Source organism: Rhincodon typus, chromosome 13 (assembly GCF_021869965.1).
Source record: "Rhincodon typus isolate 14 chromosome 13, sRhiTyp1.1, whole genome shotgun sequence".
NCBI lineage: Eukaryota > Metazoa > Chordata > Chondrichthyes > Orectolobiformes > Rhincodontidae > Rhincodon > Rhincodon typus.
The window spans coordinates 24,263,718-24,279,502 of record NC_063344.1 but is presented as its reverse complement, the minus strand read 5'-3'; the positions used below and the strand labels follow the sequence as shown (position 1 = coordinate 24,279,502).

Below are 15,785 nucleotides of genomic sequence, written 5' to 3'. Positions count from 1 at the left end.
TTGGCCTGCTGTGTTCATCCAGCTCTACACCTTGTTATCTCAGATTTGCCAGCATCTGCAGTTCCTACTATCTCTATATACTAACCCAATTGGAATAGCTATTTGCACATCACAGAGCAGCCAAGTCAAAAAAGCATCCATTTTTCAAAAAAAAAATCTACCTTTGTGTTACCTTCTTGATGCCAACAGCTTTGGATTGGGTTCTGATGTGGGTTTTCCAAACTTGATACAAAGTAAGGGCAGACTTCTTTGTTAATGATAAATACTGTTCATTGTTACATTGTATACAATGGCAAGGCTACAGAGCAGCACACTGCAAGCTGTACAGTCAAACTTCATAGCAGAACACTAACGCATGATGAATGAGGTCACAGTGACATCACAGCTTAATTAAATCCTAGGTCTATTTCTCCCCAAAGAACGTTTCCAGTTTCAATGTTATTTGTGCACAGTTGTGAGTGCCACATTAGAGGAAAAATGTGAATGTATTGGAGAGAGTGCAGAAGTGATTTATAAGAATGGTTCCCAGGAATGAGAAACATCAGTTATGAGGATAGATTGAAAAACTTGAGGCTGTTGCCCTTAGAGAGAAGGCTGAGAGGAGATTTGATAAAGGTTTTCAAAATCATGAGCAGGCTAGGCAGGGTAGAAAGGGAGAAGCTGCTCCCACTTATAAAAGGAAAAAGAACAAGAGGACATAGATTTAAAATGATGTGCAAACAAAGCCAGGGTGATGTGTAAAAGAAAGTTAGAGTACAGAATGCATTGCCTGGAAATGTCGTGAACACAAGTTTAACTGAGACACTCAAGAGGGCATTGGATGATTATTTGGATAGAAATAGTGCGATGTAGGCATGATCAGCCAAAATGGCTGCCTTCTGCGCCATAACACACTGAGATTACCAACTAAAAGTACTTTCTTAACAGTATTAACTTTCTTAACAAGTGGGACCAGCTTCTCCCTATCTACTCTGTCCAGCCTGCTCATGATTTTGAAAACCTCTATCAAATCTCCTCTCAGCCTTCTCTGTAAGGACAACATTCCCAACCCTTTCAATCTATCCTCATAACTAAAGCTTCTCACTCCTGGAAACATTGCATAGAAAGCATCCTATCTGAATAAGTCATGGTATGATTTGGCAACTGCTCTTCCTAAGACCTCAAGAAATTACAGAAAGTAGTGAACACAGTCCAGTCCAAAACTCCATCTATACTTCCCACTGCCTCGTGAAAGCAATCAACATAATCAAAGACCCTCACACCCTGGTTATACTCTCTTCCAACCAATTCCTTCAGGCAGAAGATATAAATGTTTGAATATACATATGAACAGGTTCAAAAGTAGCTTTTCCCTGCTGTCATCAGACTTTTGAATGGACCTCTCAAATGTTAATTCTGATCTCTCTTTCTCTCTCTCTTTCTCTCTCTGCACCTTCTCTGCAGCTGTAACACTGTATCCTGCACTCTGTTCTGCTACTCTGATGCACTTTGTATGGTACTATCTGCCTGAATAACACACAAAGCAGCACTTGTCACTGCATCTCAGTACATGTGACAACAATAAATCAAACACTCAAACTCTCCCAAAACATTTGCCTTTTTCCTATAATATGGTACTCACAACTGGGCATAATACTCCAATATTCTAACAAAACATTTAACTATAAGTATTCCCCTTAAGACTATATTTTTAACACTACCTCTTTTCAGAGACTGCTGCATTCACTAGAAGATTTGCAGTCAGGACTGCTGAGGCAGATTTGAAATTAACATAAAACATTCCTGAGGAAATGCTGAGATGGGAGTAACTTCAGTTTTCCTACTGTCATATCAGACAGTGCCGCTGGAACATAAAGACCATAAGAAATAGGAACAGGACTAGGCCAATCGACCCCTCAATCCTGATCTGCCATTCAATAGGGTCATGGCTGATCCAAAACTCCTCAAGTACACTTTCCTGCCCTTTCTCCTTAACCATTGATTCCCCTACTGATCATGAATCTGTCAATCTCAGCCTTAAATATACACAATGACTCTGCCCCCATGCCTCTCTGTAGCAAGGTGTTCCAACGACTCACAACACTGTCATGAAGATGAAGACAAAAACAAAGAACTTACTAGGCTCTCTTATAAAAGTAGAATATCATACCGATGCTTGGGCAAAAAATTTTCCTTAGTGCGCAGAGTTTCTTATTAGCTGTACCCTTATCAGGTGCACTGTGAATACTACCAAGTGAAAGATCAGTCTGACCATCCCATATGCTACTAGAACTTCCATCAGTTCTTCAAATCCTAGTGCTTCTTCATCAACCACTGCCATTTCACTGTCAATCACACAAACTGACTTCACTATTAGATTAGGTGAAGCATTCTACTTAATCTGCTCAGGAAGAAAGGCTTTAAGGAGAACCTTAGACCTGTGAGCCTGATATCTGTAGTAGATAAGTTGTTGGAGGTAATTCTGAGGTACAGAATTTACATGCATTTGGAGAGGCAAGGACTGATTAGGGATACTCAGCATGGATTTCTGAGAGGGAAATCATGTCTCACAAACTTGATTGAGAAAATAACCAAAAATATTGATGAGGGCAGAGCGGTAGATATTGTTTACATGGACTTTAGTAAAGCCTTTGACAAGGTTCCCCATGGTAGACTAAATAGCAAAGTTAGATAACATGGGATTCAGGGTGAACTTGCCAGTTGGTTTGATGGTAGGAGACAGAGGGTGGTGGGGATGGAGAGTTGTTTTTCAGACTGGAAGACTGTGACCAGCGGTGTTCCACAAAGATCTTTACTGGGTTCACTCTTGTTTGTCACTTACGTAAATGATTTGGGTGACAATTTAGGTGGCATGGTTAGTAAGTTTTTGGCTAATACCAAAATTGGTGGTATAGTGGAAAGTGAAAGTGGTTAACAATGATTATCTTGATCAATTGGGTCAATGGGCCGAGGAGTGGCAGATGAAATTTAATTTGGATATATGCAAGGATTTGCATTTTGGTAAAGCAAACAAGGACAGGAATTATAAATTAATGGTAAGGCCCTGGGTAGAACAGAGAGACCTCAGGGTTCAGGTACATAATTCTTTGAATTTGCATCACAGGTAGAAAGATTGATTAAGAAGGTGTTTAGCAAGTTTGCCTTAATTCCTCAGACCTTTGAGTATAGGAGTTGGGAAGTCATGCTGAGGTTGTACAGGACATTGGTGAAGCCCCTTAGAGAGGTACAGAGATATATAGCATGGAAACAGACCCTTCTGTCCAACCAGTCCATGCCGACCAGATAACCTATATAAATCTAAGGTTTTGGAGTAGATTTGTAGCTTGGGTTGTGGGTATTGTGGTTGGTCGGCTCACCGAGCTGGTTCATTGTTCCGCAGACGTTTCATTACCCTGCTGGGTAACATCATCAGTGCAGCCTCTGATAAAGCGCCATTGTGTTTTCCCACCTGGTTTTTAAACTCTGGAGTCCGTTGAGCTGGATTACCTCATTTCCAGTTTTCCTTCGTAGTGGAGTGTATATGGGTCGAGTTCTATGTGTTTGTTGATGGCTTTCTTCGTGGAGTACCAGCATATATAAATCTAGTCCCATTTGCCAGCATTTGGCCCATATCCTTCTAAACACTCACTATTCACATACTCATCCAGATGGCTTTTAAATGTTGCAATTGTACCAGTCTCCACAACTTCCTCTGGCAGCTCATTCCGTACATGCACCACCCTCTGAGTGAAAAAGTTGCCCCTTAGGTCCCTTTTAAATCTTTCCCTTCTCACCTTAAACCTATGACCTCTTGTTTTGGACTCTCCCACCCCGGGGAAAAGACCTTGCCTATTTACCCTGTCCATGCCCCTCATGGTTTTATAAGCCTCTCTAAGATTACCCCTCAGCCTCCAGTGCTCCAGTCTATAGATCAAACCCTTCAACCCTGACAACATCCTTGTAAATCTTTTCTGAACCCTTTCAAGTTTCACAACATGCTTCCTATAGCAGGGAGATGAGAATTGCACGTGGTATTCCAATAGTGGTCTAACCAATGTTCTGTATAAACCTATAGGTTTAAGGTGAGCGGGGAAAGATATAAAAGGGACCTAACGGGCAACTTTTTCATGCAGAGAGTGGTCCATATATGGGATGAGATGCCAGAGGAAGTGGTGAAGACTGGTACAATTACAACATTTAAAAGGCATCTGGATGGGTATATGAATAATAAGGGTTTAGAGGGATATGGGCCAAATGCTGGCAAATGGGACTAGATTTATTGAGGATATCTGGTTGGCATGGAGTGTTTGGACAGAAGGGTCTGTTTCCATGCTGTATATCTCTATGACTCTCTACCAAACGCCTTCTTCACTATCCTACCTACCTACGATTCCACTTTCAAGGAACTATGAATCTGTACTCCAACGTCTCTTTGTTTGGCAACACTCCCCAGGTCCTTACCATTAAGTGTATAAGTCCTTCCTTGATGTGCCTTTCCAAAATAGAGCACCTCACATTTATCTCACATTGGCCCATCTGATCAAGATCCCGTTGTACTCTGAGGTAGCCTTCTTTGCTGTCCACTACACCTCCAATTTTGGTGTCATCTGCAAACTTACTAACCATACCTCCTACATTTATATCCAAATCATTTGTATACATGACAAAAAGCAGTGGACCCAGCACCAATCCTTGTGGCACACCGCTGGTCACAGGCCTCCAGTCAGAAAAGTAACACTCCACCACCACCTTCTGTCTTCTACCTTTCAGACAGTTCTATATCCAAATAGCTAATTCTCCCTCTATTTCATATGATTAAACCTTTGCAACTAGTCTACCATGAGGAATCGTGTCAAATGCCTGAATGAAGTCCATCTAGATCACATCCACCTCTCTGCCCTCATCAATCCTCTTTGTTACTTCTTCAAAAAACTCAATCAAGTTCGTGAGACACAATTTCCCACGCACAAACACATGTTGACTATCCCTAATCAGTCCTTGCCTTTCCAAATATATGTGAATCCTGGCCCTCAGGACTCCCTCCAACAACTTGCCCACCATTGATGTCAGGCTCATTGGTCTATAGTTCCTTGGATTTCCTTATCATCTTTGTTAAATAGTCGCACCATGTTAACCAACCTCCAGTGTTCCGGCACCTCACCTGTGGCTATCAATGGTACAAATATTTCAGCAAGGGGCCTAGCAATCACTTCCCCAGCTTCCCACAGAGTTCAAGGGTACACCTGATCAGGTCCTGGGGATTTATCCACCTTTACACGCTTTAAGACATCCAGCACCTCCTCCTCTGTAATACAGGCATTTTTCAAAATGTCGCTATTTATTTCCCTATGTTCTCTATCTTCCATATCCTTCTCCACAGTAATCACTGATGCAAAATATTCATTAGTATCTCCCCCATCTCCTGTGGTTCCACACATAGGCGACCTTGCTGATCTTTAAGGGGCTTTTTCTCTCCCTAGTTACCCTTCCGTCTTTAATCTATTTGTAGAATCCCTTTATCTTATGTCCCCTTTTTGCATTCCTGATTTCCCTCTTAAGTATACCCCTTCTGCCTTTATACTGTTCAAGGCAATCACTCGATTTCTGCTGTCTATACCTGACATATGTTTCCTTCTTATTCTTGACTAAAACTTCAATGTCTCTAGTCATCCAGCATTCCCTACACCTACCTGCCTTGCTCTTCACCCTAATAGGAACATACAGCCTCTTCTGGAGTCTGTGTGCGATTTGATCGCCCTGTTATAGGAAGGATATTATTAAATTGGAGAGAATTCAGAAAAGATTTACCAGAATTTTGCTGGGAATGAAGTGTTTGAGTTATAATAATAGGCTGGGTAGGCTGGGACTTTTTTCACTGGAACATAGGAGGTTGAGGGATGACCTGGTTGAGATTTATAAAATCATGAGGGGCATAGATAAGCTCAATAGCAAGGGTCTTTCCCAAGGTGGGATGAGTTCAAAATCAGGGGAATATTTTTATGGTGAGAGGAGAAACTTTTGAAAAGGACATGAGGGGCAACTTTTTTTTATACAGAAAGTGGTTAGTGTGTGAAATGAACAGCCAGAGGAAGTGGTGGGTGCAGGTACAGTTACAACATTTAAAAGACGTTTAGGTAAGTACTTGAAAAGGGAAGGTTTGGAGGGATATGGGCTAAACGCAGGCAAGGGGGACTAGTTTAGTTTCGGAACATGGTCGGCGTAGACTAGTTGGACTGAAGGGTCTGTTTCCATGGTGTATGACTCTATGACTCTATGAGAGGCAGAGGAAACCATATCAAGAAATAAAAGTCAGATACCACAGGATTTACTTTTTGAAGCAATGAAACTAGGCCTGATAGTAGCATATTATTATTTCCTGGGTGTATCACCTGGTTAGGAATATCTAAAGAAGAAAGAGGCTCATCCTCTTCTAACACAAATGGAGACGGTTCATAATACTTTTGGAAAACTTGAGAAATTTTTTTCACAAAATGTCATCCGATTTTCTTGAACTTCAATACGCAGTGAAAGCTTTGAGAAATCTTCAGAAAATGTTGTTCAATCTTCTTTAGATGAAAGTTCTATTTTTGACGAGGTTGAGGTAAGTTGTCACAGTATTAATCCAGACATAGCAGCTCCCTACACAATGGAATGTAGTCACTATAATGGCATGGAAGATATCCATCAAGGCAGAAATATCTTGGAGATACTGTAAAAGAATCAACTGGACATATGTGTGCTAACTAAGTGAATATTTGTTGTGATTCTCTCATACATAAATAGGCTCGTTGCTTCAAAATGGTTTTTATCTAAAGGATGCGTCCTCCCTGAATCTTGACTGTTGATGGCCAAAGCTGTACAATGTAAAGCCATTCGCAGCTATTAGGTATCACAGTAATGGCTAAATCAACAAAATAATTTGCATCAAAATTCTTGTCATTCAAAGTTACTGACCAATAATTCTAGTCCAGATCATTATCTTCTGCTGCAGGGTCAACAATGTTCATTTGACCAAAAAAGTATGTAGCTTCCATACCATCCAGTTCTTCTTCTTCAAGTTACTGATCTTTCCTTTGTTCTGGAAGAAATCTGTGAGATTCATTTTTAAGAGGTGATCTGACATTGCAAAACTGTTGAAAGTGGTCAAATCTGCCACAGTGATGACACTGGATACCCTTGCTGGACAATTTTGTCAGTTGTGATACTTCCTTGCACTACAACACCAACAGTTCAAAATGGTGGACCCCCGTTTTCCTCTTTCTTGGCGGACATTTTGCAAGGCAAGACAACAATCCTTGCATCTAGCTCGTTGACAGACTTAGAACGAATCTCAGTCTTCTGTCAAATCAGCCCCTGGTGCCACACCTTGCTCCCAACATGCCTTGTACGTTAGTTTACCTGTTCAAAGAGCAACCCTTGCTCTGATTGCTGTAAATCAGGGAGTATGCTGTCAAGAATTAAAACAAGCTTTCCTCTGAATGCCATATCTTAAAGTGAATCAGCAACACTACATAAATTGTCTAGACCAGTAGCTGCTGCAAACCCTATCACATTCAATGACAAAATTCTTGGGACTGATACAAACACCAAAGCCAACAAAAGTGACGACTTGCCTAATAAGGATCTCTTTAGCAATGGGGATGAGTGCATATAAGAATGTGCTCACTTGGAATGATTGCTTCTTCAAATAGAAATCAGTGACTGCTCTATAACTGTGGAACTACATATTCCACATCTGCCAACTAACCGCATTGAAGGCCTTCAGAAAGAGTAGGTACCGTGCAGCTGGTGTGAACATGCTTCCACTTCAGAAAAAATGAGACTTCACCCCACTTCCAGTAAGCCATCAAGCCACTATTTTCAGTAAATCTTCTGAGGATCCTCTTGCCTCATGGCTCAACCTCATGGTTGCCCAATCTTGCTTTTTGGTTTTTCAGAGTTGTCTAAGAAAAACAGAGTCTACCATAGACTAGAGTCTCCATCACTGCCACTACGTAGGATAAAGATTCAGCATGGATTATTCAGGTCTTGACACAAGTTTAGGTCAGATTTCTTTGTTACTGTTAAGCACAGCTTTGTTTCTTTTATTTGCTTATGGGGCATAGGCATCGCCGGCTGGTCAGCGTTTATTACCTGTCCATCGTTGCCCTTGGTTTGACTTACTAAGGTCCATTTGTAAAGGAGCTAAATTTTTCCTAGACTATTAATTTACGACTTAGAAACATATCTATATATTAATTAAACTCTACAATCAGGAGAACTTCAAAATAATGTTCAGGCTTTTAGACATAGAGCACTTGGATCACTTAAGCATACTTCCATTTGCTAAGCATAAATTAACTGCTGCTAGACTTCATTTTATAAAATACCTCTGGAGAAAAGTTCTAAATGGAGACTTCTAAATATTTTGTAGAGCTTTTTAATTATACCTTATTTAATGACAGCATTTTAAACTATAAACTCGCATGGTTATTTATCACTTTTCTATAAAAGTTCGGCATTAAAACCACACAGTATAAGCTTATCTAGTACTGATGTTCAACTGTGCCTTTTGAGAATCACCCTCTGCTAAATAAGACAGGTCAATCCATACATAAATAAAATGAAAAAAAAGGGGTAATAAATCCTTTCAATTTAATTGCTAATCTAGTGTTCCCTAATCCATCTGGTCCATTTTATTGTCACTCAGCTGGATCGACAAATACACAGTGAGCATCTTTCAGTATCATTACTCGACACAATTTCTAGGGAAGAAGTCATCTGTCTTAAATGAGTGCACAATAGTTTCAAATTTAAATTGCATTTGTTAATAAAATTGCTAAGGGGGATGAGGTAAATATCACAATAACCACTAATATTGTCAAAGACAGCCATTCAGAATGAAGGACAGCCTGGCTGCTTCCTTCCTTGTAAACCTTTTCCAACAAACTGAATTCTGTGCTTCCACTCACTCTTTATAGCAAAGAAAAGCACCTCAATTGGTAACCTCTTCACATAGCACTAATGGAGGAGCCTTCATTCAGTCGAAAGCACGTTTAACTAGGAGAGATTACAGGAGGACATTAACAAAATCTGCAAGGTCCAAAATGGTAGGCTGTGCACAAAACAACATTAGACGCTGCATGACTAAATGATCGGTCCACTCTGCATGCTTCCAATGTACTACTATTTTTACAATCATGGCATAATGAATGAGCTGCACTGGAAGTGGTTGGAAGCTGTCTAATAATCTATTTTGAGTTCTGGGTTCCTGCAGCACCAGCGCCAGCGGGGCTATAAAATCAAATCTTGTAGGCTGTAACCTTTAAATTGACTTCTTTTTCTTTTAGTATTTTACACTGGAATTTGCACAACAAAGATTGTTATACAAGGATTTTTATATTCATTCAAGAGATGTGAGCTTCACTGTTCAGGTCAGCATTTATTGCACAGCCTTAATTACCCTTGAGAAAGTAGTCATGAGCTACCTTTTTAAATAGCTGCAGGCCAATTGATACAACTACACCTGTAATGCTGTTGGGAAGGGCGTTCCAGGATTTTGCCCAGCGAGACTGAAGGAACAGTGATATATTTCCAAGGCAGAATGGTGAAGGGCTTGGAGAGAAACTTGCAGGTGATGGAGCTCTCATGTATCTGTTGCCCTTGTTCTTCTAAATGGCAGTGACCATGGGTTTGAAGGTGCAATCTGAGGAGCCTTGACGAATTTCTGCAGTACTTCTTGCAGATTGTATACACTGCTACAACTGTGCATTAATGGTGGAAGGAGCAAATGTCTGTGGGTGTGGAACTAACCAAACAGGCTGTTTTATCCTGTATGGTATCAAACATCTTGGCTGTTGTTAAAGCTGCGTTCATCCAGAAAGAGGGGAATATTCCATCACACTCTAGATTTGTGACTGATAGAGGTGGACAGGCTTTGGGGAGTTGGAACTGCAGGATTCCTAGCCTCTGAGCTGCTCTCAGATCCACAGCATTGGCTGGTTCAGTTCAATTTTTCATAAATGGTAAATATTGGGATGCTGGAAGTTCAGGATTCATCAAAATCAATTTGAGCAATAAAAAGATGGAAGCCCTTGCTAGATCTAAAGCTTGTAGTTAAATTATATGAATATTGGCTATTTGAAGACATAGTACATTTATTTGAAAATTCCTGTGTTTTTCTTTAACAGCAGCATTACCATGTTTAAGATAATCGCATTGTGTTCATATGCATTTTGTAAATTTTTTATAGATGAATTCTCTAGCTCCAAATACATAGCTGAAGGAAGAGTTAAACATAAAATTTGAAGGGAACTTAAAAATTTGATATGCACAATGTATAGGCAATTGTATATTTTAAATTTCATAATAGTATAATTCGCTAAACTTTGAGTATTACGAAGATGTGATCAGACGTGGACAAGTGAAGCTGCGTAGGTGTACAGTAACTTTATACTGTAACTGTAATTTCCAACAAAGCTCTGGCAAGGACATCACTATTACAGATTTATTAACAAATATTAGCAATTAACAATGCAATTCAGTTTCTCACCCGTAAGGATTGTTGAAAGCAATAGCGTAGACCACATTCCTATGTCCTTCAAGTGTATGTAGCTCTTCTCCTGATGCAGTATCCCACACTTTGCAAGTCCTGTCATAGCTTCCTGTAATAAAACTAACATATGCAAAATAAATATTAATTTTACCAACTGTTTAATAAAAGAAATATATTTTGAAATGCATCAAACTTACAACACAGAAAGAGATCATCCAGCCCAGCCAGCCAGTGTCAGTGTTTTATCTCTACATGAGTATATAACCGCCCTATTCTGATATTCCTTTATTCTATCTTCCTTCTTCTACCTATCTGACCTGATCTTAAACAATGACTTAGATTTGGCATTAAGCTGTAAATAGTGAATCCACAGGCTAAACTCTCTGTGCAAGCAGGTTTCTCAGTTTCTCCTCTGTAGTTTTAATATTTAAAGCCCCTCATTCTTAACCATCAGCTGCCAGAAACAGTTTGCTGCTCTGTGTCTTATCCATTCAGTTCATACATTCGAACAATTCTACAATATTCTCTTCAAATCTGTGTTGTCTGAATGAAGCAGAGAAATATTTTCCGTCTTTTTTTTGTTATATCTGTATATCCACAGACGTGGCTGCATCTCAGTGAATTTGCATTGCATGCTTTCTAACCTCCCACTATCTTCCTGGAGTGTAGATGCCAATACTCCATGCAGTAAGAAATGGAGAACTTATTTTTTGTACAGATACTTATCATTATTCTCAACTTTTATAGCTTTTTTTGATAAAATCTAAAATTTGATCAGCATTTTTATGGCATTATCAAATACAAGGGAAAAACTTTTAATTCAATATTTGCTTACAGAATTTGTAACCTTTTGTACGTGCTCAGAATTGAATTAAAGCTATTTGTCATCACCAGGAATGATCTTTCTTTATCTTATGTACAGAGAAAATCATTGAAAAGATTATCCCTTGAGATAGCATATACTTGGAATTATTAACAAAATACCTAAGTTTACGAGGAGCTCTAATTCTATTTGTAATTATGCGTCAGTTGAAACTTATTAATTAATAATTCTTCTACTAAGTTGGCAAACAGTGATGAATGCTATAGACATTTTCTTCACTATTACTTCTAAAATGCACTTTTCTTAAAAAAAGGAGAGGACTGTAACAGATAAAGATAAATGACTGCACATATACATTCTGTGCAGAATGGCAAAGTTCTGTATGGGACTCATGGAATGTTGCACCTGCAGAATATCAGGACAAAACATCAAACAGAGTGACATAGCAGGAAGCAATAATGAGAGACTATCACTCCTCTCTCAGTAGAAAGTCACCTCTCGCAAATTTTTTTTTTGTATTTTGCTCTTCCAGGAATATACAAAAAACAGTTAAAAACTGACTACAATGCTGATCTGTGTGTGCTAGTGAAAGAAAATATGCTGGTGGAACTGAGGCACCTGTGAATACTAGCCTGCATTCAAGCATTAGTGTGCTGTGAAGATTACCGTGGAAGAACCACCACTAATGACCCTTGCATTGCTTGCAAAAGGACTTTCTCATTCTAAGTGCTAGAAGCTAGCTAGCTAATAAGCCAGTCAAAAGAAAATAAGACAGCAGAAGGACTCGGAAACAAAAACAGAAATTGTTGGCAAAACTCAGCAGGTCTCACAGCAACTGTGGGAAGAAATCAGAGTTAACGTTTTGAGAACATTAACTGAGCTTTCTTCCCACAGATGCTGCCAGACCTGTTGAGTTTTATCTGATTCTGTTTCAGATCTCTAGCGTCTGCAATCCTTTGTTTTTATAACAGTAGGACTTTCTTGCCCTGAGAGCTGCCAGACAACCATCATCAAAAAAGATTTGAAGTCCTCAGAATTAAGGCACTCCAGCTTCCACCAGTGTCTGAAATGTGACCAAATTTTGCACCCAATTTGAAAGGTAGAAAGTTGGGGCTAAAACTGGTCTTTTAAACTGAAATTAGGGTAACTATGCGATCATGAAAGCTGAGTTAGCTAAAGTGAACTGATATACCAGATATAAATGGCAGACATTTTAGGGGATATTTCAGAAAACTCAGAAAATGTATATTCCTAATATAAGGAAAAAACTGTAAAGGCAGCACCCACCACATGGTTAACTAAAGATGTAACTAAAATATCAAACTTAATGAAAAGGCAGATAACTCTACAAAGATGAATGGCAAGTCAGGTGATTGTCAGAATATAAAGTAAGGCACAGAATCACAAAAAGACTAATTAGGAGGAAAAATTTAGAGTATGAGAAGAAGACTCTAAAATGGATAGCAAGAGTTTTGTATAGATATAGAAAGGTAAAGAGTAGATCAATTGAGTGTTAGTCCTCTAGAGAGTGAGAATGGGGAGTTAATAGTGGATAATAAAGAAATAGCAGGTTAAATTAACAAATGTTTTGCTTCTGTCTTCAGTATACTGGATAGAAAGAATATTGCTTCTGGCTGGCAGTAAACAAATAAAATGCATAAAACGGATTGGCAGATGTGACAAATTGAGTTCACAATTTACATAAATAACTTAGATGAGGGGAGCAAAAGCAATGGAGTTACATTTGCAGATGGCCAAGATAGGTAGAAAAGTATGTTGTAAAGAAGATGTAAGGAAGTTGCAGATGGATATAGATTGATTGAGTGGGCAAAGATCTGGCAGATGGAGTACAATATGGGAAAATGCAAAGTTGTTCACTTTGGCTGGAAGAATAGTTTAACTTAAACAGAGTTTTATGTAAACAGAAAACAGTTGTGGAATTCTGAAGACAGTGGGATTTAACTGTTCTGATACATGAGCCACAAAAGTTTAACATGCAGGTGGAGCACATAATCATGCTGCCTTTTATTATGAAAAGAATTGAACATAAAAGCATGATACCATGCTTCAGTTAAACTGATGAGGATAGGTTGGAAAGGCCAGGCATTTTTCCACTGCAGTTTAGAAGAGAGTGGGGTGACTTGATTGAATTATATAAGATCCTGAACGTCTTGACAACGTGAATATGGAAAGGATATTTCTCATTATAGGTCAGTCCAGAGCTATGGGGCACTGGTTTAAAAATTAGTAATTGCTCTTTTAGGATAGTGATGAGGAGACATTTTCTCTCACACAGTTATGCAACTATGGAACTCTCTGCCTTTGAAGGAGGTGGAGGTGGGATATTTGAATATTTCTAAGACAGAGGTGGATAGATTCTTGTAGGTAAGAGAATCAAGGCTTATAGGGGGCAGATAGCAATGTGGAATTCAAAACACAAACAGATTAGTCATGATCTTGTTAAATAGTGGAGCAGACTCAAGGGGCCTGTATCGTACATTTTTATGTTTGTATGTACAGCAAAAGGTGGAGGTCACATAACTATGCCAAGCCAACCAGTACACTAACGGTACAATTGCATTTCTCTAAACATCTCCCCTTTCACAAAAAGAATTGCACGCATTATAATTTGCAGTGACAAATTACACAAGTTAACCAATCCACTTGGTTATAAAGAAAATGATCATCAATTAACAAATCAGTGTGTTAACTCTAGAAAGTTTCATTTGCATCGGTCTCGGTGTAAGCATTGCATACATAGTCTTTAAATTTTGCAGATGTGTAACAGTACGCACACACACTGTCATTGGTTGTTCTTATGATATCTGTTTATTCCTAGGCTGCTGTTTCTTCTCCAGGGAATGTCATTCCCGTGGTGAGTTCTGGTGAACTGAAGAAGTTCTAAAGAAGAGTCTTCAGGCTTGAAACATTAATGTGTTTCTCTCTACAAAGATGCTTCATGTCAGACTTCCACCAACCAGACCACCAGTCACTCAGTCTCTTCTGTCAATGTATCTTTCTTTCTCCTCAGCTCAGATTGCTCACTCTAGATTGCAGTAACTGACCCCAAAAAGGGTTGCAGCCTCCTGTCGGGGGTTTGTCAGTCTGTCAACTTCTCTGGCACACAGCGGGAAGTGGAAGAAAATACTTACAATGAGGGCCTGTTTTTGAATCCAGTGGGATCTCCTTTTTCCCTCCATTACAAAGTTACCACTGTATTACTGCAATTCCCTACAAATATCTCATCCAACATTACTGATTGATGGGCTCTCATCAGAACACCAACGGATGGCTAACAGTTTCTGTGCACACAGAATAATACTGAACTTTTCAGACAAGGGTATTGAAATAGACATATAGGATTTTGTATAGTAACTGGAATACTTACTTTGATCCAGACTTGTTGAATGCAACGTTTGTCAGTGGTAGTATATGTGCCCGAAGTACCTACATTAAGTAAAAAATCTTTGGTTTTCTTTGGTACAACCTTCAAAAACAAGCCCACATAAAATTATATCCAAGTTTGACTCCATTTTCACATAACATTGTTTACTGACTGGATAACTGCTCAATGTTCTCACTGACTACGTTAACGCAGCTAATTAAAAATTATAATTATGAATATGATGGAAATAAAGTCAGGAGCAAGGTATACCATGCTGCCAATATGCTTCCACCCCTCTTCAAACAATTATGCAATGTCAAAATTGCCCCATTCTGTGCCAGATTTACTGCATAATGTGTGTATGATATTGGAAAGTGAAATGCAAACACTTACCAGTATTGAAAACAGCACATTTACAGTGTGCAATTGAGGTGTCAGGTACAGTGAAGAAATCCAAAGCTAGATTTTAGGTACATCTAAGCAATGCTTCTTGAGGCTCCTCGACAATTACCTCTGAGCAATACTGGCCAGTTGTGACACCTTCAGCAAACCTTAGGTTTTAGCAGGCATGAGTATGAGGGATTGATGCAGGCTGGCAGCAGCCAACAATTTTGCATTTGGAGCCTGACCAAACATTTTTGGTCCTCTTTATCTGTTAGTTATGGGAACAATGTGAAATGAGTTGGAGCATTCTTAGTTTAGATCCTATTGTATTTTTTTCTGTATATGTCTGATCTTAAAGTCAATTTTTACTTCCAACCAAGATCACAGAATTGGTAAAGGAAGTTTTTAAAGGACACTAATTACACAATCTATATTTGTTTGTTGCGGATAATGCTGATAAAATAGAAATATTTGTAAGATTAGCACCTTCACTCTTCACCCTCATATACAAACTTTCACATGAAGAAACAAAACAATATTTGGTATGAGAGATAGTAGGAACTGCCGATGCTGGAGAATCTGAGATAACAAGGTGCGGATCTGGATGAACACAGCAGGCCAAACAGCATCAGAGGAGCAGGAAAGCTGACGTTTCGGGTCGAAACCCTTCTTCAGAAATG

At 39.1% G+C, this 15,785-nt stretch overlaps 1 protein-coding gene across 1 annotated transcript in view; it reads right to left on the bottom strand.

Moving 5' to 3' along the window:
- The window catches only part of daw1 (dynein assembly factor with WDR repeat domains 1), a 50,587-nt gene that overhangs the window by 23,940 nt on the left and 10,862 nt on the right, over positions 1–15,785 (bottom strand). Inside the window, exons 4-5 of the mRNA XM_020529061.2 lie at positions 14,725–14,783; positions 10,511–10,633 (exon numbers count right to left, since the gene is read on the bottom strand). Of these exons, the coding sequence (XP_020384650.1) occupies positions 10,511–10,633; positions 14,725–14,783 (182 nt within the window). The remainder of the gene's footprint in view (positions 1–10,510; positions 10,634–14,724; positions 14,784–15,785) is intronic.